At 47.9% G+C, this 24,556-nt stretch overlaps 1 protein-coding gene and 1 non-coding gene across 4 annotated transcripts in view; both read left to right on the plus strand.

The window, feature by feature from the left end:
• Positions 1 to 9,831, plus strand: part of LOC146196085 (uncharacterized) — a 48,236-nt gene extending 38,405 nt beyond the window's left edge. For all 3 annotated transcript variants that reach the window (XR_014706077.1, XR_014706076.1, XM_084598088.1), the window contains 2 exons: positions 4,851 to 5,041; positions 5,500 to 9,831. Coding sequence is in view for 1 of the 3 variants with exons in the window: in XM_084598088.1 (XP_084454214.1) it covers positions 4,851 to 5,041; positions 5,500 to 5,640 (332 nt within the window). In the remaining 2 variants the exon portion in view is untranslated. The remainder of the gene's footprint in view (positions 1 to 4,850; positions 5,042 to 5,499) is intronic.
• Positions 9,832 to 23,319: 13,488 nt separating this feature from the next.
• On the plus strand, positions 23,320 to 23,391 carry TRNAR-CCU (transfer RNA arginine (anticodon CCU)). The gene has a single exon. It is a non-coding gene; the product is annotated as a tRNA-Arg (tRNA).
• Positions 23,392 to 24,556: the final 1,165 nt, after the last annotated feature.

The raw sequence follows: 24,556 nt of genomic DNA on the forward strand, positions 1-24,556 counted from the left end.
TGCAATTTCTCGTGAAAAAGTAGGCCACGGGTATCTTGAACGGAACTGAAAGGCCGTTGAGGACGAAGCACAGAAGTGAGTTGGCTAGCACAGGCTCATTTGTTGTTTCCTTAGGAAAGCTCCCACCATAGTCTACTTCGCTGATGAAGGCGTCCCTTTGTTTGTTGTAAAGTAGCCTCTGTTTCACGCGCATTTCGTCTACAATTAACGAGCACGCTCTGGCTTGCGATGAGGGATGAGAAGCGAGCTCGGATGACAGCCTTTGCTTCACGAGCTCCGTCACGCCGACTTCTCCACGTGATGAGCCCATAAAACGCTCCAAAGTACTTCGACTGGGCAGCTGGAGAATGCCTGTACTCCTTATATGCTCGTATGCGCGAGTCGAGATGTTCCGTAGAACCACAGCATGACGCACTGTCAAGTCAGACCAATTTGGTTTCGTTTTCCCGAAATTCTTAACTTGTTCCGCTAATACTGATGCAGCCAAGTCTTTCTCCTGCGATTTCTCCTCAACTTGGAGGAATGCATGAACAAAGCACTTTTCCCTGAGCATTTGCATTTCTTTTTTGCAATTGGCGACGGTGTTCTCGAGCCGCTGAATACGCGCGTTTAGATCTCGTTCTTTGCGTCTCCACTTTCGTTTCTCCACTGCCGAAACCGAGAATTGTGAGGACACCTGCACTGCTCTATCCATCTGCACAGTCGCGATGATGCTGCGACCGCTAGCGCAATTTCTCACGGGTGGGAATGGTTCGGTAGCGGTGCAGTCCACATGTGACAAATCTTCAAAGGCGACGTCGACAGCCGGCAATTCGTCGACCGGACGCGGACTCGACTCCGTTTGGTTGTCATCAATGACTGCTCGTCGCTTCGGCGGTGGTGGGTCGGCTAGCGCAGCAGCCTCGCGCTTTTTCACTGACGCGTTGCTTCTCTCTCTTTTTCTAGGAGGCTGCAAGTACGCCGGATACTCTTCAAAAATGCTGGGGATAGCGTCTTTCTTGAGTTTTCGAATTTTGCAACCTTCCTTGAAGTCAGAGGGGCTGAAGTGTCGGCTGCATACAGTCGAATAGCACGACGTCGTATTCGGCACCCAGTTTTCACGAGAAATGACTTTTAGCCATTTCGCGGTCAGTTCCGGATCGCTTGGTATTTCGTGAAACGATATGCCCGGTGTCCGTTGTTTACTGGATGAGTTGCAGCGTGGCACACAGCAGTACGGATCTTGTCGGGCGCAGGGCACCACCACCGATTCCACACTGCATGCAGACAGAGAACAGTTGGGTACAGAAAGAAAGTAACACAAAGAAACGATAAGAACTATGCATCGTAAATCACTGACTTTATAGTAGTAAAGCAGTATACGTTGCAACGACGCCAACAACTAACACGTGGTCCCGAAAATCTAGTAAACAAACGGTCGCTTCATTTGACACTGCTCACAATTCGGTCATGCATCCCTGATATTTGAAGAAAAAGATATAAACATGCTGCTGTCGCAAAACGCACACTCTTACCTGCAACCAACACGAGGAAAAGGACAGAACTCTTACTTGACGGATCGTTTTGGGTGCTTCGATGGCCATCAACGCGTAGCTGTGTCTGGTATGCGAACGGGGTGCGGGGTAAACGGGGTATGGGGTGCGAGCGCCTCTCGCGGAGAGCCGAGGCGTAAATCGAGGAGGAAAGGAGAGGGCAACGGACGGTCTCCGCGGCGCCATTGCGCGGGCATGAAAAAATAGAGGAGGCTATGTATAGCCTCATCAGTGTGGTCACTCTATCAAGAATTGAAGAACACTAGATATTTGATTGAATGAAATAAAAATGGGAGTGCCTATTTTATGTTGCTTTAATACAATGGGTAACCAGCAGAAAGGAATTAGGCATGATGTTCCCTTGTGGCCATTTTGAATCTTAACTTGTTAAATCTTCTAGGTCGTCATTATCACTACTACTAGGAAGCAGCTCCATACATGCCCAACTTGAAATTAGATTTGATGCAGCTTCATGCACCTCTTTGGCAAGCATGCAAGCATACTGGGTTGTGATGCTTCATTTCTTAAGAATTTCAAGCTTTGGCAAAGTCATTGCTAGCACCTCTTATTGTGATGTATTTCATACTCGTGCATGGTGGGGAAAGCTCTTGAGCACACTGCCATGAGTTGTCGTGCGTTTATGTATATTTTGTCGTTACTGTGAGTGTGACCATTTTGGATAGGAGCACACTGTTATGAGTTGTCATGTTTTTTTGTATATTTCATCTGTGCTGTGAGTGTGCAGTGCCATCACTCCTTACTTGTATGTGTGCTTTGTGTGAAGTTCTAAATTTATATTTAGGAACCATGTTTTAATATTGCCATATTGTTTTTCACAATATGGCAATATTAAAACATGGTTCCTGTAGTAACTGTAGTCGCTCTAACCATTGAAGCGCCGTGGTTTTGTGCGTAAGGAAGCGGCACACAAAAGTTTGTTGTGGTCAGAGAGCGTCGGAACCGTTGGGCAGCGGCTGTTCAGCGAGAGAAGTTTGGTGACGGGCGACAGATCGGCTGAACGCCTGCAACCTTTTCACTTTCTGCCCAACACTCGACGTGGTCGAGTTTAGATGCAACGGGGGTGCACCACTGATGAGCTTGCCGTTGGGGCTTGAACAGCATCACCCACAGTGAAACAGAAGGCAACTAATCGTGAAGGAATAAAAGTAACCCAATATGCTCGTCAGCACAACACAAAGCGGGCGGGTACGTATGCAGAAGTGATGTTACGGCAGCAAGAATTAAGGGTCATTGTCTTCAAATAAAGGACCAGTAAATGAATAACGCGCAGCATGCTTGGAGCATGGAAGAGCGTCAAAACGAGCAAATATTACGAAAATGCATACCAAGGCTTACTGCTCTAAACATTCAGTATTTGTACAAAGATTTCAGGAAGATAGCACTTCACAGCAGATGATAAGCAGCCTTGCCTTTCAAGCCGAGTCTCAAAAGCAAAGTCATGGATGGTGGCTTATATTGGCGTCTCAGTTAGTTTGATGTTATTCCCGAACTGCGATCAACAAAAAAAAAATGCACGCTAGTAAGGAGACAAGTTTATGCGTATAACAGGTTTTCGCATTTCAGCTAGAGCTATGCGCACTATTTGTGCATGTAGATTGGAAGTAATTGTGTGCCTGTTTTGGGCTTATATTCAATTGGAGTAGCTGCGGGCATGCAACGGGGACTTGATAGTCAAGATGACTCTGCTCTTACCCCTCCGAACGAAGCGATTCGATCGTCATTTCATGCCATGTAGGCCCGAGTCTTTTCCATAAATTTTGGTGCCCTTTATTCATCCATCTAACGTAAGAAAAACTCATTCGGTCATGTGACAGACCTTTGAATTTCTCAAGCAAGTGGAAAAAAAAAATTGATGAAAATAAAAGTAATTTTGGGCTCGAAACGTTTTTATACAGAATGCGTATGCGACGTGGTTTTTATCGCACAGCAAAGAAAATCAACACACATTTTTGCGTTGTTGTAATTCATCTTCTGCACCCGAAGAAACCTCGTTTCTGATATTTTTAACCTTTCACGGCACTTATGAGCAACGTCACATTTTTCGATGACTATCTAAAATATTTAATATTCCTCTGATTTAAAATATATAACATAATATCGCTTAAAAGCGGTAAATTCAGAAAATAGTGTGTTGTTCCGCGTATTCAGCCACAAATGATGTACTAGGGCTTCCTAATAAAAACATTAAATGTGGCCCGATTGGAAGCTGGTTACATTTTAATTTTACTCAGCGACTTTTACGGAGCTTTTTATCTTAAGCGCGAAAAAAAGTTCACGTTCTGCGCCACACATGAGCCATCGTTGCCATGTATACTGCCATTGTAATGTATAACGCGGCCGTAGCACCATTGATAATTACATGTTGGTTTACACAAGCAACAATGCCTAAGAGCTGTACCAGGTGTATAAAAGGAAAATCAGGAATGATTAATATTATCACTTCAGAAATCGGGCTTCTTGCCACCTCTGTGCTCGACTCTCTTTTGCTTCACCAACCCCCCCCCCCCCCCCCCCCCTCCCGTTCTCTTGTTTCGAGCTGGAGGCGGCACAGTTCTCTTTGCCTCCAGACTTTGTTATAGTAGTTGAGTTCCCAAATAAAGAAGCAACAACACAGTCATTATTCCAAATACAAAGTAAATGCACTGGATTAAATACTCGGGTATGCTTTGAACAAGAAATCTCGTATACCTCTGCGGAGATCACAATGAACAAAGCTTTGACTAGAGAACTATAGAAGCTAACCTATAGTGGCTTGGGTGCACACATGGGAAAGTTTTTGTGCATATTTGCCATGAAACGCCTGTGATAGTCAATTTTGTTTCAAAGGCACTGATTTCGTAACTCCTTGATGATGTTGGTATGTGTCGAAGTGCTTCATACTGCGTGCGAAATAGTCTGCTTTTTGATTTCAACCTGTGTCTAATCCTGTACAATGTTGAATGTGATACATGACACTTACAACTTTAAGGTCCTCTACAGTACTTCCTTCATATTCAGCGTCTCTCATAGCCTGAGTCGCTTTGGGACGTTAAACCCCACAAACCAAACCAAACCTTCATATTCAGAGCAGCATATTTTTGTTTTATGAGTAACACGCAGATTTGCCTCGTAGCAAGTTGTATAACCTCACTTGTGCATATGTATCTTAGAAGCCTAATATAAATATCAAAACAACCAAAATGATAAGAATCTGTTGCAGTTTTCCACTTTTGGTTTTACCACCTCCCTCAATCTTTTAGATAAATTTTATCTTTTCCGATAGTCTTGAGAAAAAGTCTCCATTTCTCTTTCATGTAGGGCAAAGGCTACCTGGTGCAATGGAAAGGTTTCTCGAAGTGGCATTGTACCCTGGAGCCGATGCCTGCCTCTGCAAGTTCACATCACCAAGGAAACCATCGAACAGACACCTGCAGTCTGCATCTGAAGGTGTTCTTCACGAAATCCAGAAAAAGCTCTCAAACTGCCGACGATCAAGCGGACTACTCAAGGTGAAGTTTGAGCAAAACATTTTTCGGTGGGCTTTTCACAGCAAAGGCCAACCATTGGAAAAAAGTTGGCTACTCTATGAGGAAGCAGACTTTTCGAGGCTTCAACGTCCGTCTACGTGGTGTGTGCAGGAAACAAAACTTGGAAACGCGGTCGCCATTTAGTTTTCAGTAAGAATTAAGAGTGTGGTAACACGCCAGAAGTCTTGCAAAAGGTTTCCACGTGGATTTCCTCGTGAAACATTGCAGGTTTTTTTTGTGTGTGACAAAGGGGATTGCTGGCCTATGGTAATGGTATTGTAACTTTTATTCTAATAGAGCTGTACTTTTGTTTTATTTGTTTTGCTTTCTTGATGTTCTGGCTTGTTCTGCAAAGTGTGTGATTGCATGAGAGCTACTGTGTAGGCCGTTGCTTTGATTTCTTGTTCATCAAATTTCCTACTTTTCATTCGTTTCGACAGTTCTGCGACATGGCCAAGCAAGATCAAGATAGCAACTTGTCTGCTGTCGTCGAAAGTAACAGTGTCACTTTCACGCTTAGCAATACGACAGCTATAAAGATAAGACGCGAAAAGGGCCTTCTTCAAAAAACGTACTTCTAAACTGTGCAATCATTTTTTGCCACCGAATGTTAGGCTTTCCATTGTGGGCAAATATTTTGAGGACCGATTTGCGTCGTCGCTGTGCAATGGTGCCGATAGGCACTACAGAGGTTTGACAGGCCATTCAAAAGCCTTTTTCAACAAGAAGAGGCTCATAAAGATCAACTTCGAGTCTCAGTGAAGCCCACCTGAAACGAAGACAGGAGAATCCATAAAGAATATCATAATTGCTGCTCTACAAAATGAGCTCGAGAAATTGGAAATGGTTACGGAAAAGACCATATATGAGCTCAGAGACACCATCTCTGCCTATGAGTTTAAGTGTCAACCTTGAGCAGCAAAATGAAAAATTGAAATCCCAACAGAGTGCAGGGCTACTCAACAAAGACATAAAGGTCGCCGAGGGGTGCAAAAAAATAAAACGACTAAAGAAAGCTTAATGCTGCTGGATGTTTCATCACGCAAGCACTTGAAAATGTACTGGAGAGTTACAGCCTAAATGTATGGCAGCTTCTGGTAACTGATCTAAAATACATAGTATTCAAATTACAATGTCGAAAGAGGTTTTTGTAGCAATGGTCAAGTTAACTACAATTCCCTTTTTTCCCCACACAAAAACAAGTTGCGAGAAGTTGCAGCCCTCTTAGACTCGCATTTTGTAAGCAACGTTTTCTGGGAGCACCTCTCCACAAGCGTTCCTAATCTACCCGCCTTAGGACTGATTAATTCTTACAGAGAGCACACTGACAGCAGACTAACAGTCTTCAAAACACCAGGCACCACACCTGGCGCTTAGGTTTCATTTGAGGAAGAGTTAACTTTAGTTGCGGAAGAGCTAGCTAAAGGTGTAGGCGTGGATATGAAAGAGCTCTGCACCAAGCCTGTTTTGGTAAAGATGGAGGATGATGGCTGCGTTGTGAGCAGACGAACGACCTAGACAACATTATCATTCGTGATAATTTTTAAACTTCGACAGCTACAAAGCCAAAAGCTCCATCATCTTCTCAGTGTGGCGGAGATCTCCGAGGAGAAGTTTGAAATAAGAGAATGTTTTCGGGATTTAATAACAGAAATTAACATCGTCACAAAAAAGGGTAGCATATCTGTGGGGGGCCACAAGTGGTCAACTCGCATCTGTCTAGGGTCAGATTGAAATTTTTGCTTGTTGTCCAGGGTCTGCAGTCTGCTGCATCATGCTATCCTTGACCATTTTGTCGAGCGAGCCTGCAGACAAGGTCCTCAGTTCTAGCAAGCAACAGGAGTTTTAATGAGCCTTCTTTGATTCATAGTCTTGAAAACCGAAAGAGGATTGTTGCTTAGAGGCGAACGGAATGAAAAACATGCCATTATTTAATTTAGACTCTAAATTAATCATTCCTGATGTTTTGCACATGAAGCCGAGAATAATTAACTGCCTTGTGGATGGATTGCTTGCAGAAGTTGAAGAGAAAGATTGCCAAGAAAAAGTCCGAAATCTGCGATGTATAACGTTCAGGACATCGTTGACACTATAAATAACTATGGGATTAAATTTAAAGTCTGGGAAATTAGTGAAGGAGGCAAAAGAAAAAAAACATTCACGTCTCTATTTGGGGGCGATTGCGAGGTCCTGCTGAAGGCATTGCAAGGAAAGCTGGCTGAGAAATTATACCCTCAAACAAAGGAAAAGCTTTGCTCCTTTGGAGGCTTCTGTGCAAGATTTTGCACCTCCAAGAATATGATGTTGAAGGTCGTAGCATACAAAGTGAAGCTTCAGAATTTTTTCACACATTCTTAGAATTACGAGCCCAAGGTTGCAAAGGTTATGATGGCGATAGAGTTACACCATACATACATATTCTCGCGCACCACGCTCCCGCAAATCACGAAAAGTTTAAGTGCCTCGGCTTTTTTTCAATCCAAGGCTTAAAGAAAAAAAAAAACTACGTGCGGAAGCATCTACATCATGGAAAGTCTAATAAATGGAATGCAGCTGCTGACGCCCTCAAGCTGGCGAAAAGGCTTGAAGTGAGTGAGAACCTCAGAGTAAGCCGTGTATAGAATAAGAAGGACCAAGAGTATTAGTTTGAAGGACTTATTCAAGAGACACGGACGAAGGGGCCATGCTGTGCAGAAGAAAAACTGAGACGAGGAAATCCGCTATAAAATGTAGACGTCATGGATGCAGGGGATTTGCGCACAGAGCTTCGAGCTATGATAGTTTCGACGAAGGTCAAATCAATTGAAAAATAGTGCCACCTTCTAAGGAAAGAAAGAGAAAAGCAATGATTTCAATCCCAGTAATAAGCAACAGCCGCGTTTTGAGACAAGTGCCTTATAGCTTTGCATGTTTGTTTTTTTCTCTTTCTATATGCATAGTATTCTGTTGCCCCTATGACTTTGAAAATGTATCACTGTTTGGTGATGAAGGGTGTTTGGTATTTCTCATGTAACATTCCTGTAAAGAAGTTCTCTAAAGGTAGTGTGATTGTAATGTGAGTATTTCCTTGCCATATACGCCGTGAGCAATTATATGTGCAATATGAATGTTCTAAATGTGTATTGTAAGTATTGCGATCGTCACCTTTAAAATGATCTTGCGGCTTGATTTTTCATAAGTGAATTCCCTCATCTGATCAAGCACAGATAAATATTTATAGCGCAATCAGTACAGATAAAAAATAACTGTGCGAGCTTTTACCGTGGCCATGCACATCAGCCTTTAAGTTATCCGGCACAGCAGGAAAATGTACTGTGCCACAATGGAGATAACCGGTCGAGCGCACATCATTTCACACAAGAATTGAGTGCACAGTGCACAAAAAGAGGATCTAGAAGAGTGACGACAGCAGTGCTTCAATCCGTGACCATATGTATGTTCATTTGACGTCCATCTTTTCTGACTGATTTTCTTTGCCAACTGATGAGAGGTTTTGCCTTGTCCTTTACCTTTTTTTAAAATGTTGCTTCTGTCATATGTCATGTCTGTACTGAAACGTTTTTAGTTATATTCATATTATAATTACATCTAGATTGCACTGTTCAGGTTGCATATTTAAGTTACAAAAATGCATGTTGGATCTCTGTAGAAATTCGGATCAGATGTGTCAACATACGCTGTTGAAACTCTATCAATAATCTTCATCTTTGAAGGTGCAGTGTTGACCACATGTTGAGCGCTTTTCGAATCCGCATCACTGAAATTCTGTTGATTTCATGCTCAACTGTTTCGGAAACTCTGCAAGTGATGCATTTTGATTTTATGTTACCTTTCTACTTCTGAACAACAGAGAAAAGTGCACGACCATCGGTTTGCCAGGAGCAAACACGAGGTAGTTTGCATTAATGAAAAAGTAGTACCGTACATCTCCTAGCTGCAATATGTCACCACATTCTATGTTCTGCTCAACCAATCAAAAATCTTGTCAGATCAGTGCTGGTTAATGATAAGTATAGTGAGCCTTAAAAGAACAAAAAAAAGATCTTGTTCTTTTAAGCCCGATTATACTTATTAACCTACTCTTACCTGGCTAGATTGTAGCACTGTAGCGCTCCCTCACGGAGGGAGCGGGATTTAGGCCGCGGTTGGCAGCTACCGCCTCGCAAGTTGACGGTGTGTGCTGTCTTTTCTACGGTTTACGATTGGCCATTGCGATACAAATAATTTTCGATATACGGCTGAGTGAAACGTAGACATGGTTGTTGATCTATAGCAAGAGACGCAAGTGAATGTTATGCACCTCATAAACTCATTCATGTCCGGCAGTACAAAATGCATTCCTTTATAAAACAGCCAGTCGTCAAAATAAGCGCGTTTTAGCATCCGAGACGGCGAAAGAGTTAATGCTTACTGTCTGCAGTTTGATCATTTCCTCTTAGAACTACGCATGCTAGCAAGCAGTAGTTGCTTTTATATTTTTTTTCGAGCAAAAATGCGCTCAGGATTGCGAGTATATATGGAAAAATGTTATACACCTGAGCCTGCTAGCGCAAGCTTGTGCTGAACAAGAAATTGGGCCGACGCTCCATAGCCCGCCATATCTGTGCTTGCCCCAACATGGCGCCATCAAAGGCGGTGTCTCCACCCTGTACGGCGACGCGCTACATCGAGGCACCCTACCCGATGGATGGATGGAATATAGGAGCGTCCCCTTTGAAACGAGTGGTAGCAGTAGCTACCACTCGTACGGGTGGTAGCAGTAGCTATCATGCTCATTTTTCTCCCTATATCTTAATTATTATTTTAGATTGGTTAATTATACCATCATTCTTTTTATTAAATTTTTGTTTCTACATTACTAGCATTATGTCACTTCTCTGCTTTTAAACCACCAATCTTCCAGTCGTTTTTTGCTAGCTTCCACCGCCGGTTTACTCAGCTGGTCACTGGCATCTCTAAACCCCAGAGCTTCAGGAACAGCGACTGCACCTGCATCAACTTCCGGATGGATACCATTACATTCGAGTATAATATGGTCAATTGTTTCACTGGATCGAGTTACCACATAACAGCACATGCGTATCCAGCACATGCACCCACATCAAGTATGTGGCGCCATTTATCGGCGTTAAGGGAATCTGGGCCTGCGCAGTCACGGCCGCTCTCGATGGAGAGCGTGCTCTTTCCCGAGACCGGCCGTGGTGCGGTGGCGGATCACGGTAGGCTAAACCTTTCTAATAGGAGATTTATCTTACCGTGATCCGCCACCGCGTGTTCCACTGCGCATGCCCAGATCTCCTTGATGCCGATAGATGGCGCCATATACTTGATGTCGGCATACAGACCTGCCGCATCGGGACTAAGCTTGTGCGCCCCACCCACGCGCGGTAGAGGGTCACTGTGGCGGATCGCGGTAAGCTAAATCTATAATATATGCAATTAGGCACCTTCTAATATTCGCTAGGTTACGCGTGGCGACAGATTTTATCGCTGAGGCATGCTGCGTATTATTATGGCTGGGACTGTACATACAGCGCGCCAGTGCAGCGCGAACGCAATAGTCGTTGCGGCAGCCTTGCCGACTCGATTTCCTCGCTGCTCCGCTCGGACAGTGGAGACTGCTGCAGCGAGCAAACGCGCAACGATGGTGAAAAAGCGAGGGACCCCCTGTGGTGGTGGTGGTGGCGGTCGGTGATCCAGCTTCCAAAAAGGTGGGCGAAAAAAAAAATATCCACCCTCCTGTCTGCAGAGAAACGTAAAAGAATCCCCACCGCTGAGTTCGGCAGTTCTGGCCGGTGCTTATGTCCTCCCTTAGGCGAGAGAGGGAAGGGCAGAAGAAAAGAGAAATGAGGAGCTCGCGGTGATACGCCGCATGGTGCCAGTTTGCTGAACTAATACGCGTGTCTGGAAAGTTGGGCAAGTCACGTGCATAATTTTCCCGACACGCATTTCTCAAAGCTAGGGTACGGCAACGACGGCACCTTGTCGACTGAACTAGCTGTTTACGTCTCACATAATAAAACACTGCGAGAAAAAAAAAACGACCTGGAGGTGCGGGGTATCGATCCCCGTACCTCTCGCATGCTAAGCGAGCGCTCTACCATCTGAGCTACTCATTTTTTTTTCTTTGTTGCCTAATTTATTATCAGATTTTTTAAAGACCATTACTACACACACACACACAGAATATTACGCGACAAATACAGAACATGGGTTAAAACCACGCGATTTCGGCTGCGTGATTCATTACAAGTCAGGCATTTGAAGCAACACTTCCATTCTCGGAAGCCACTTAGGCACTTCGTCTTGTGTCTTGAAAACTTCAATAACACTCGCAACAGCGTCGCGAAAATACTGCCGTATTTTTCTCGTATCAACGTCTGCATGCCTGAAAGCCATTCTGGATCGCCAGAATAGTCGTGGGAATTCACGACTATTACGACAAACAAGACCACTCGGCTTCGTCGCAAAGAAAAGCTGGCATCTCGATCTCTGGTTGATGCACTTCCAGGTACCTGCGTTGCATATACGGACGCATCAATTGTAGAAAATGGCGGTAGAACAGCAGCTACTAGTCCAACACACAGCGAACTAAAGGTACATAAAGAATATGTTTCAGAATACCCTGGCCCGCTTGTGATGGAACTCTATGCAATCCGCGATGCTATGGAGGCCATAAATATGATTCCATAACAGAAGCCCACATCTATAGACTCCTTAGCCGCCATAAAACAACTGAAGTGACGAAGACGCTATGTATTATCCAGGAAATCCACGCACTCAATAAAAAAACATACGTATCCAGATACATTGGACACAAGACGATGCTGAGAACGCTGAGCAGAGAAAAGTTGACCACCTCACACACGATGTTACAAACACTACTGCGCCCCCAACCAGGCTCCCTTTTGATGCCCGCTCTACACGTGCCCTCATTACCCCGTGTACATTCCCCCTCCCTCATAACTTAACGAGATTGGAGGAGGTTTCCCTTAGAAGGATAAGAGCTGGGGCGGCCCTTACCCCGTCGGTAACATGCCGATGGAAATCTCAAGCAGACATCGGACCAACCACATGCTCGGAAGTGTTCCACACCAGCTGCAGAAGTGGATGTTCGCCACCTGCTCATCAAGGACACACTGCGCGAAGTGGGACTAACCACAAGGGAGGAGGGCTTTTCTAAATGGCTCACCGACAACGCTAAGAGCGGGAGCCTGCTCCGGCTCCTCACAGAAAGCCATTTACATGAGTTTCTATAATATGCCTTATGGCAAGCTTCCGTGCGAAAAAAAAATATTACTGTGCAGGCCTAACAACATGATCATGTCTTGCGGTAGCGAATCATCATCTTCAATTGGTAAAAATCGTATTCCGAATGCATCCACGGGTAGGTCATTTTTAATTGTTCGTTGTAGAATGTCCCAGAAGAAATAGGCTTCCCAGCAGTCTAAGAAAATATGTTCTATAGTTTCCGGTTGGCGGCATATAAAACAGTGATTTCCCCAAGGTACAAAAAAAAACCCTTCATTTCTAAAGTCATAACTTCTAGTGTATTGCTATGGAGCTTGAAAAAGAAAGTGAGAGAGAGAGAGACAACTTTATTTGGCCCAGATGTTGTGAATTAGGGCAGATGAGTCCTGTGTGGCCCCCAGGTGGGGGCGACATCCTGGGCCCACGAAATGAGTGAAAGTTGTTTGTTCCTGTCTGGCTTGGTAAGGAGTTGGTGCCAGCTTTCCGCAGAGGGAGCTGGCAGGAGGGCCCTTGGGGGCGGGTTATTTACGCATCCCCAGAGGATGTGCGCCTGAGTGGCGGGTTCTCCGTTGTTACAATTTGGACATGCGGGGTCGTATTCCCCGTTAGTAATTAGTGATAGCCTGGAGTGACTAAGAAATGAGTGTGTCTGTAATCTGCGCAGCAGGGTGGCTTGTGCTTGGTCGAGGTCGGGGTGGGGAGGCGGGAAAAGGCGTCGCGTCTCTTTGTGTAAATTGGTAATTGCGGCGAAAGTCTGGGGGGCTTCAGCGAGTGCGTCTAGATGCGTGAGACCGACCGCCCGGATTGTTAATCCTCGGGCAAGTTGGTCGGCCCCATCGTTTCCAGAGTTGCCCGCGTGTGCGGGTACCCAGACTAGGTTAATTTTGTGGTCGGGAGTGCAGCTGCGCCGGATGCATGCAGCAGGAAGGCAGATGTAGCCTGCCGAGAAATTTAGAATTGCTCTTTTTGAGTCACTAAGGACTGTACGCGTACGCGGGTCAGCGATGGCCAGCGCTATAGCTGTTTCTTCCGCTGCGGTGGGGGAGGAGGCACGCACCGTGGCGGCGGAGATCAGTGTAGATTGCGGCGTGGTAGCACAGGCCACATATGTTGTTGCATCTTGCCTTGCCGCGTCCACGTATGTTGCATGTTCATCGGTATGGTAGGTTTCATCGAGTGCCCTGGCTTTGTGTTGACGGCGCGCGTCGTGTCGGCCAGGGAGCATGTTTTTTGGTAGTGGTTTGACAACGAGGCGGCTGTGTACACATGTCGGGAGGGGGGCTGTGGGATGGGGATCGCCTATTGGGTTGTCGTTTAACCGGTCAAGGATGAGACGGCCGTGATTTGTCCTGGAGAGGCGATGAATTTGGGCTGCCTTGTGTGCCTCTATAAGTTCGGAAAGAGTGTTGTAAATCCCCAGTTGGAGGAGGTGTCGTGTGCTAGCATATTGTGGCAACCCTAGGGCAGCTTTGTACACCTAGCGGATGATGCTTTTAACTGCCTCCTCATCTTTTCGGCGAAGGTGATAGTAGGGATAGGAGTATACTATCCTACTAACGAGGAATGCCTGTGTTAGCCGGCAGAGGTCATCCTCCATCATGCCTCTACGACGTGTGGAGATGCGGCGAATAAGGCCGATTATTTGGTGAGCTGGGGTGCGGAGGCGTTGTATTGCTTCGGAGTTCTGTGTATTGTTCTGTGTATTAGCATGCCCAGGACACGAATGGTCTGGACGGAAGGTATAGGGTGTGTGTCGATGTGGAGCGTGATGAGCTCAAGCGCTGCGGGAGCCGGTCTGCGCACTCTCCTGTTGCGGATGACAAGCAGCTCCGATTTTGTTGGGGAGCATGTGAGGCCATTCGCCTGTACATAGGTGTGGACAGTGTCAACGGCTGTCTGGAGGGAACTCTGGATGTCCCCGTCTGAACCAGAGTTGGTCCAGAGGGTGATATCGTCGGCGTATAGGGAGTGTTTTACGTGAGGTATGGCATTTAAAATTGGGGGAAGGCCCCTCATGGTGACATTAAAGAGGAAAGGGGAGAGGACTGCACCTTGTGGGGTTCCTCTGGTGCCCAGGGTAATCTTGTCACTGATGAGTTCGCCAATGTGGAGTTCTGCGGTGCGGTTGTGTAGGAAGTTCGCGATGTAATTGTAGGTACGGGTGCCTACATTCATCTGAGCGAGATTTGTCAAAATGGAGGCGTGTGATACGTTGTCAAACGCCTTGCTAATATCGAGGCCGAGAATCGTCCGTGTGGCCCGGTTGGGACCGGGGTCGAGTATGTCATGTTGTATTTGCCACATGATGTCTTGGGTGGAGAGTCCGGCTCTGAACCCAATCATAGTGGGCGGAAGGAGATCTTCTTTGTCTGCGTGGTCCTGTTAAGGATAACGTGTTTTATCACCTTACCGAGACAAGATGTAAGGGAAATAGGTCGGAGATTGCCCAGCTCAAGTTTTTTGCCCGGTTTAGGTATAAAGATCACTTTGGCATGCTTCCAGGTATTCGGAAGGCGACCATGATGCCAATGGGTGTTGAAAAGTTCCGTGAGTGCTTCGATGGACTGGCCATCGAGGTTACGGAGCATTTTGTTAGTTATATGATCGTTACCTGTGGCGGCGGTGGTCTTGATGTGATTGTGGGCTGCATGAACTTCGGCTGTTGTGATGTCCCTGTCCATGTCGGTGCTTGGAAGTCCCGTGTATGCCGCGGGGATGGGGATTTCGGTCGAGGTGTTAATGTACTTGTCTGTCAGAGTGTCGAGCAGTTCCTGATTTGTGCCCTGAAAAGCGTGTATTACTCGGGCGAGGTTCTTGTGGGATGTGGCCTTAGTGTGGGTCGGATCAAGGAGATGTTTAAGCAGATACCATGAGTTTTTACAGCCTAGCTGTCCGTTTAGGCGGTCGCAAGTTTGATGCCATTGTTCCCGGCTAAGCTTGGCGGCGTAAGTTTCGATTTCTCGCTCAAGGCGTGCAAGGCGAAGTTTGAGAGGGCGGTTATGTTTGCGTCGGAGCCAGCGAGCGTGAAGGCTACGCTGTGCTTCCCACATGTGGATGAGTTTGGCATCAGGGTTGGGGCCATCCCCCTCTTGTGTAGTCGTGGAGGTGGCATTTTCGGCATCCTGGAGTAGTGAGGCTGTCCAGAGGTGTTCAGGTCCTCGATGGGGATCGGTGCACGTTTAGTACGTACGTATCTGAACGCGTCCAAGTTGGTGTGCTTGACTGTGCGGCGAGGGGCTTTGCTGTGTGTGGCTGTGAATGTCGTGCTGAGAACATAATGGTCGCTGCCTATGTTCATGCCGAGATTTTCCCATCGCGCATCTGTTATGTTTCGAGCAAAAGTGAGGTCAGGACAGCTGTCCCGTGTGATGCTGTTACCTATGCGGGTGGGTCTGTCGGGGTCGGTGAGTAGTGTAAGTCCCATAGTCTGGGCGGTTTCCCATACTTTAGCTCCTTTACGGCCGCATGTTCTGTGGGGATAGCCCCACTGCTCGTGCGGCGCGTTAAAGTCACCAACTATGAGGAGCATTCCTGTGCTTGCGACCATGCAGGCTTTGCAGATAAGGGTGGCTACTCGTGTGGTCTTGTCGCTGGGGGGGCTGTAGACATTTAGGATGTGAATAGGGGCTTGTGATCGGGTATTCGGGAGGACCTGTATGAAGGTGTGCGGGACTTCAGCGTAGTTCAAATCCAGTTGATTAGCGGTTAGATTTCTATGGACCAGTATCGCGGTGTTGGGTCTTTGGCTGTGGGTTTTTTGCTGGTTGTATGCGGCGTAACTGACAAGTTTAGTTTCTGTGTATGTTTCTTGGAGTGCTATTATGTGAGGGGTACGCGGCTGGGCCTGCAGGGAGTGCTACAAGGCCCCGCCGCTTTGCCTTGAAGCCCCTGCAGTTCCATTGCCAGACTATGATGGGGGAATTAGCCATCGCGTTTGGCGTATGGTTCGGGGCGCTGCGAGAGCGCCATAGGTGATTTTAAAATACCTCCTGCACGGGTGCACGAGGCTGCACTTTCCGACGTGGCGACAATAACGGATGGTGGATAGGTAGCGGGATTTGGAGGGGTTGCAGATTTCGGAGGGGTGGTGGGCTGTAGTGGGCTGGTGATGGCATCGAGGCGGGCCGTAAGGGCTTGAATATTTGCTGCCATTGTAGCGTAGCTCTGCGAGCCGGTCGATCATGGGAGTGAGTTGCAGTAGGGTGTCCTCAAATTTGGACATACGCGCAGCGGAGGCCTCAAAATTGGCGTCGTCTGCTAATGAAGAGGGGGGAGACGCTTTACGTTTTGGGCGCTTAGGTTCGTTGGTATCCATGCTTGGATCACTGACTGCGTCAGAGGTAGGAGCGCGAGCCACCTGCTGCGGTTGCAACCTAGCGTTCATTTGCGCAGATTCTAATGTTTGAATTTTCGCATTCGCTTGAGCTAGTTGAAGTTGTAGTTTCTTTACCATGTCTGCCAGCTCCCTTACCTGCGAGTCGGGAGACGTGGCGGTGAGTTCTGTGGGGGCTTTCCAGGCGAGCTGCTTCACTGTCTTGGCCTGTTCAATCTGGGGTCTGGCCCGGGGGCTTCGTGAGGCGGAGACGGAACGGCTCCGGCTTGAACGGCTGTCACTGCCGAGTGGGGGGAAGGATTGATCCCGAGGAGGCTGGTGGCGACTCTGGGTACGGTCGCTGGGCCGAGACTGGCGTCCAGGGTTTGTCTCGTCCGCGTCGCTGTCAATGTCGGTGGTTGGTGAAGAGGACTTGGCTGGAGTGGATTGTATGGAGCGGTATTTACAGCTTCTGCTGCCTGTAGGGTGGCCTCCCTTACAGGCAATACACGACGCCTGGAATGTCGGTGGTTGGCCGTCCGGGGGAGGATCGTGCGCAGTGCCGCAGCGGCGGCAGGTTGGCTTTCTTGGATGGGGGCATACATCCGCTCTGTGGCCCAGCTTTCGGCAGTTAAAGCACGCCTCCGGGCGCTTTTGTACGGAAAAACTTCGAAAGTAAAGCCAAGGTACCGCATGTATCGGGGTAACTTGGCACCGGCGTTTGTGATCACGAAGTGGCCTGTGCGGCCCATGCGGCGCGCGGCTACCACTGTGAGGTCCGGGTTCCTGGCTTTGAGCTCAGCCTGAATCTCTGCGTCGGTTTCGTGGCTGTGGGCTCTGTAGATTATTCCCTTCACCGAGTTGTCGGGGGCTGGGGCGTACGTGGCGACCGGGATGGCGACATTGTCTAGGGTGATTGTTTGGACCTTGGCGTAGAGGAGAGCGCGATCCTTGTCCAGAGTACTGACCGTGACGGTGTTGTTGCTCGGGTGGATTCTAACTTGGTCGGCGGTGATGGCCACGCGGCCGTCGATCTGAGCAGCGTCATAAATAGATATGGCCAGTTTGGCGGGGCCAACGGCGTTCAGGTCGACTGTACCTTGAGGGCGAAGGACGATTTTGTAGTCATCCGTCGGCAGGCGAGGGAGTGGTCGTTTTTTCGCAGGTGGCGGTGGGCGGCTGCGGAGACGCTGGCTTCAGTGAGCTGTAGTGGCATCAGACGCTGGAGCGCTGGCCGGCGGCGTATCCGCTGGTGTCGGTCGGCGGTATCGGCGTTGCATTTCAAGCGCGGTCCATGTGCCGTCGACAAGGTCCGCAGGCGAAATGTCCGTGCCGGTGACGGAATACGGCATCTCTGAGCTTGAGGGTGTGGAGGCGAGTCGAAGTGAGGCGGCCGCAGCCGCCACAGCTGGGAGCGGGCACGCCCTAAGCGTGCGCAGCCATTAGGCCTACCTCCCTCGGTCAAGTTTGGCCGCAGGAAATTGATCGTAGAGACAACAAATTTCGGCTAAAATCGTTGAAAATTGCACAGTCCACGCCGGATAGATAGCGAAGGGTCTGACGCAAATTCGGGGGTAGTCGGTGGCGAAAAACGGGCGAAAATGCTCGAAGAACGCGGAACGCATGTAGAATGCGACCGCTAGCGTCCGTGCCAGAGAAAAGAATCTTGAAAAAGAAAGTTTTTGCTTCCCCTGGTGCAGACCATATTTTTAACTCGTTTAACGACTGAATTCCATGGACCTGCACAGTACAACGATCTGTACAATGGTATCGGGAGAAAGGCATCGCACAAGTCCTTAGAAAGTTTCTTTCGGGTCACAGCTGATAAATATTCAAAAGAAAATCGGGCTTGCAATACACGACAGGACTTGTACACTCCTTTAAAGATTTCGAAAATCCTCCCTTGCATGCTCGCCGAACTTACAGCTAAATTTGGCAAAACTTTGTTCAGCCTAACCTGACACACAGTTCGTAAAAATGGGCCCTTCGCATCACGAAAGAACATAAAACGGTTAACCACTTGGCGCAACCAACTCCTCCAGAGCGGGCGCGATGAAACAAGCTGGTTCGGCGGTTGCGCTCCCGAGTACTTCATCATCATCAGCATGACTACCCACTGAAGGGCGAAGACATCTCCCATATTTCTCCAATTAACCCGGTTTAGTGCTACCTGCGTCCACTTGACCCCTGCGAACTTCTTAACCTCATCTGCCCACCTAACTATCTGCCGCCCCCTGCTACGCTTTCTTTCCTTGCCTTGGAATCCAATATGTTGTGGAATCCGTGGAATCCTGAGTACTTCCCCACACCAAAACGGCGAACACACGGTGCAATTAATCTATGCACTTTCGCACGAGAACTATGCAGTACTTGTAACACGTACCATATCTTGGTAACAAGAAATAAATTGCAAATCGTAGCTTCCTGATAGTAAATAAGACTGTGGGTGAGCGCATCTAAGCTACACCCCCAACAATTTCGCCGCTGGGAAAAACCGGTGGTTTTATTTATTTTTTCCCCTTACACTTTGTTTACGGTCAACCACACCGCCTCCGGCGCAAGGCTGCTCAACGCAGATCACTATGTTGCTATGGTCCCTGGAAGTAATGCTGCTCTGTTGGGGTTGCATTGTCTTTTAAATGCGAGTATGGCTATGTTTGCGGTTTCGTATCATCACTAGCTTTTTCACCCGATTACGTTCGAACAAATGAGTTTAAAAGAAAAATATTGCTTGCATTAGATAGAGCATAAAAAACTGGGAAATCGGGAGGTGCATGTGAGTTAATTACTTAATTGAAACCAAGTCAATCAGACGTCGAAATAGCTGGGAGAGGTAATGTCGACGTCTAGAGAGGGTAAGGTGGTAGTCAACCTCCGGTGAGGTAGGCCTATTCCGGGGCGGGAAATTTGAAATGTGTGAACGTGACAGAGAGTGCGTGATTTGCGTGAACAAATGGGTGTCAATGGTTAGAAAGTGTGTAAAGAGAGGTGAGCAATCAACTGCAGTCTGCAAAATTCCGAGAGTACTGCAGAATGGAAACATTCGCAAGTGTGAGCGGTGCACACGGTGCATCGCGTGCGCCTTGTCGAACACAACGCGTCAAATTCCACCGGTGTTCTATAATTGGTACACGGGAACGAAAATTTGCAGCATCTGTCACTTGCGGAATCCCGGTGACACATCTCGCGGACCACACAGCAACGCTCACAGGCTTACGCATTTCTCCAATGTGGATTCTGCAGTGATGTCGAAATTTGTTTTGCTTCGCCGCCGACTGCTGTAGAGCATGTTGCTTGGTCCTTCTGCCAAAAATTGCCCGAGCATTGCTCAGAGCTATCATGCGGCCGCATTTTCATGTGTTGCTGGTAGAACTCATTTACGTATGTTTGCAAAAGTTCCCTTTAGAAAAAAATTCAGATTAAGCCTTTCATAAGACCAGTGATGGCGGTGGTTCTTTTGGCGGCGCTTCTTGTACCACGTCTCAGCCCTTCCGGTGTCCATGAGAAGAGGCCAAAATGAATAGGAACAACGATAACCCCTCGTGATATTGAATAGCTACATGTCTGGTCACGCGTGTCCTTGACCGTAATCACAAGGGAGGACATATAATACCAAACTGAGTTTTGAGCAGCCATTAAAGCTTATGCAGGTCGGAAGTATGGGCCGAATAAGTGTCCAAAGTAAACGATAAAACCACGTATCGGTGGCACGGAGCATGAGCAAGATTGCTTCCGTGCCTTACAATAACAGTGATAAGGCAGCATGCCTTTATTGTTGCCAACAACAAATATGGCTTTCAATGGTTGGAGGTAATGTTACAAATATATATATTTTATGGCTCCTTTAGAACTCTGTACTATGCACAAATTAGAACTATAAGTAATTTGTTTAGGTACTGTCTTCCTTTGTGCGCTATTTATTTTAGCGAAATAAGCACCTTAATGTGCTGAATGATTCGTTCGAGCCCCGCCGCGGTGGCTCAGTGTCAAGGCGCTTTACCACTGATTGAGGTGTCCGAGTTCGACCCTGGCCGCGTTTCGTTGGAGGCAGAATGAAAGGGGCTCGTGTACGACGTGATGCCGTATAGTGAGTGCACGTTAAAGGGTCCCAGCCGGTCTAAATTATCCGCTGTGCTCCACTACTGCGCCAATTATTTGGGACGTTAAGGCCCATAATCCAAACCATTATAATGTGTGTACAGAGCACAAACTCCTGCTTCGGACCGTGCTCGTTCCACGGAGCCGCTGTCAGAACTTTTTGCGAACTCCCACAGCCTACACCCAGCGAGCGTCCGTTACTTACGCAGCTTCCATGGGCCAACGCGATATGACATTTGGTATTCAAGGGTGAGGCGCTCACGAACTCTCACACCTCATCTGTCCGCTGAGCTCGAGGCCTCACTTGTTGCGCTGCAGCCCTGCCCTGTCTTCTTCCGATGGATCCCTGGATCCACTCGAGGATTGGTGGCAATGAGCTGGCGAACCAGATCGCCCGTGATACTCGTAACCGGGCACCGTTCATCCCCTGGCCAAGGCCCTTGGAGGGCGGGTCGAGACCGGTTCTTCGCGCCACCATCAGCGAATATTACAACGCTGCTCGCTTATACCGCAAGCTCTACCCAGACCCTCATCGTAATATCTCCGTTCGGGAGGCTCATGTCCTTCGGCAGATAAAGCTGAATACACTCATAACCCCTACACGGCTATATCTGCGCAAATTCTGATGACGAAATGGTTAGACTGGCGACGGAGAACGCGGCAAGGAGGTCGTGACGATCGCTCATAAAAAATCCAGGAGTGAAGCGATCCATGCGTCTTTGCGTCGCTCAGAAGTCATATTGGTGGGCATGTCGATGGGATATAGGGCGGATATAGCAGGAGTGGCTTCAGGCGGCAGGGGAGAACTTGAGAGGGCATCAGCATCGGCATGTTTACGGCCAGAGCGATAGACAACGTTAATGTCGTATTCTTGGAGCCTCAGAGCTATCAGAGCCCAACGACGGGCCAATCGAACGGAAGGATCTTTCAATGAAGACAGCCAGCAGAGGGACTGATGATCGGTGACGACATCAAAAGAACGGTCATACAAGTTGGGGCGAAATTTGGCTATTGCCCAGAGGATAGCTATACAGTCTTGCTCGGTGACGGAATAGTTTGCTTCAGCTTTTGTCAGGGTCCGGCTGGCGTAAGCGACAACGTACTCATCGAAGCCAGACTTCCGCTGAGCGAGTACTGCGCTGAGGCCGACGCCGCTGGCATCAGTGTGGATTTTCGTGGGAGAAGAAGAGTCGAAATGACGTAGGATTGCCGGAGCCGTCGGAAAGTGACGGAGCGTCGCGAAGGCTTCGTCACAGTGTTGAGACCAGGCTGAAAGATCGTGGCTGGACAGAAGCATGATCAGAAGGTCGATGATGGTGGCGAAATTGCGAACGAAGCGGCGGAGGTAAGAGCAGAGGCCGACGAAGCTGCGGGGTTCTTTCACAGTAGTGGGCTTGGGAAATTCTGCCACAGCGCGCAATTTTGCCGGATCAAGAAGAACGCTATCCCTAGAGACGACATGTCTGAGAATGGCTAGCTGCCGCGGTCCTAAACGGTACGTTCCTTAAATTTAATTGGAGGCCAGCGTCGGTCAGGCATCGCAGAACTGTCTCAAGACGTTGGAGGTGAGATGGAAAATCCGGGGAAAAAGGACAACGTCGTTCAGGCAACAAAGGCAAGTGTGCCATTTGAGCCCTCTTAGTAGGTTGTCCATCATGCGCTCGAATGTGGCAGGGGCATTGAAGAGTTCATAGAGCTCATCGAGTGTGACGAAAACGGTTTTCGGGCGATCGGCCTCTGCCATCGGCACCTGCCAGTAACCGGAACCAGGTCTAATGAAGAAAAGAACTCAGCTCCCTGCAGGCAGTCAAGGGCGTCGTCAATACGAGGGAGAAGGTAAACGTCCTTACGCATGATCTTGTTCAGTCGGCGGTATTCTATAGAGAATCGGACGGATCCGTCTTTTTTTCTTGCCCAGGACGACCAGAGACGCCCAAGGGCTGTGCGACGGTTGGATCACGTTGCGCTGCAGCGTGTCGGTCACCTGTTCGGCAATGCGGTCGCTGGCGCAAAGGGGCACGGGCGCCAGTATCAATACGGTGGGTAACAGTTGTGCGTCCCAACGAAGGTTGTTGGGAGTCGAACGAAGCCGCGAAACGTTGTAGGATGGCGACAAGCTGGGCTCGTTGTAAGGCCATCAGGCCGGCGTCGATGGACTGGTTGAAAACTTCGAGGGAAGACGCAGTGGTGACAGGAAGAGGCGTTATGGCGCTGATGTGAAGGCCGGCGATGGTATCTACGAAGGGATAGGTGGCCGTGGAATCGAGCAAGGCAACGCTACCCAGCACCTCCACCACTTGTAATAGAAGACCTTGCACAGGGTGCTATATTGGCGCTATACGCCGTTAACAGTGAATGGAACGTTCGGAGATCAGTCGTAGAGCTTGTGTCAGCACACGCGCGAGCGTCGGAGAGAGCGTTGTCGTCGTTGTCTTTTCTGACCGTCAGGCGTTGAACATGGTTGTCGTTGGTCTCTTTCTTCAGCATCAGGCGCTGAACGTTCCAGAGCCTAATACCTGTATTGCACAGTGTAATTTATTGTATTATATTGTATTATATATTGCATAGTACAGTAGTGTGTCGTAATGTTTCGTTATATGCCGGCTGGCTCAGTCGGTAGAGCATGAGACTCCTAATCTCAGGGTCCTGGGTTCGACCCTCAGGCTGGGCGATTTTTCTTTTTTGTCTCCGTGTGAGTATTTGCCCCACTTTTGTTTACTCCTTTGCATGAAGGGTTGTCCTCGACCTTAAGCGCCGTTGCACATAATGGTTTCAAATTATTGCCTTGACTAAATATGTCATTACAGGGAGCGTCATGGGGATTTGGTCTGCTATCATCGAATAGAGGGTTGCGTTTATTTACGTGCTATTAGTGACAATAATTAAAAAAATATATATTCATGAATGGTTTAAAGTAGCTCAGCGCATATCGGGCAATATCACCGCTTGCGCCCTGGTTTCGTGTTTCTTTGGCCGCCTGCTGAGCCACGAACATACTATCCGTTGACTGCCACTCGTCGCCATCTTGCCTGTCACTGTTTTTGTCAAGCGCAGCGATATACCGGTTGTTTCAGCAAAAGTGAAACAAAATTTTGGGAACAAACTGACTGCAGCTAGGATGCTTCTTTTTCGATAGTTGTGCTGTGGACGTTGACGGCCACCATATTATCGGAAAAAAGTCTCAATTTTAAATTAAATAAGAAAAAGGCTGAAATTATCTTTTAAACCGTTTGATTTAGGGGGCCCGTTGCATACGCAGAATTGAAGAGCTGTCTTCATATACACTAATGACATTGTTCAATATTACTATAAAAAATAGCGCCGACAGCATGGAGCTGAATTTCGCATGTCTTCGCACCTCCAAACAGAAACAGAGCGGGCAAAGAGCACCTGTGATGTTTATGACTCCGCCTTTCGTTTCGTGACGCGGCTGACGTCGACCACGAGCGGGAATTGAGAAGGCGGCGAGTGGCAGCTTCAAAACAAAGCGAGCGGTGTCCCTGCCTGAGCGATAAGCCGGCTCGGCGCAGAACGTAGGTGTAAGTGCGCCATCATTTGTGCCTGTACAGTAGCGAAGACCTTTCGCTTGATGCGTTTTTGATTGCTATCATTAGTTTTCAGCAAAGCATTGCTTGAGTTTCTTTTGAAAGTGAGGTCGTAGGTTCCGAATAAAACCAGGTAAGGCCAAAAGTGCTATTGCGCAGTGCGTTTCAGCCATTCTTTTACAGCCGATCACGAAAGCATCCTGATGCGTGATATGGTAATGCAAATAATCTAACCTAACTCTGTGTGAGTTTTTTAACATAACACGATAAGAATAAAACATTACGCCATTA

The sequence above is a fragment of the Amblyomma maculatum genome, chromosome 3 (assembly GCF_055883805.1).
Source record: "Amblyomma maculatum isolate TAMU_Amacu chromosome 3, ASM5588380v1, whole genome shotgun sequence".
NCBI lineage: Eukaryota > Metazoa > Arthropoda > Arachnida > Ixodida > Ixodidae > Amblyomma > Amblyomma maculatum.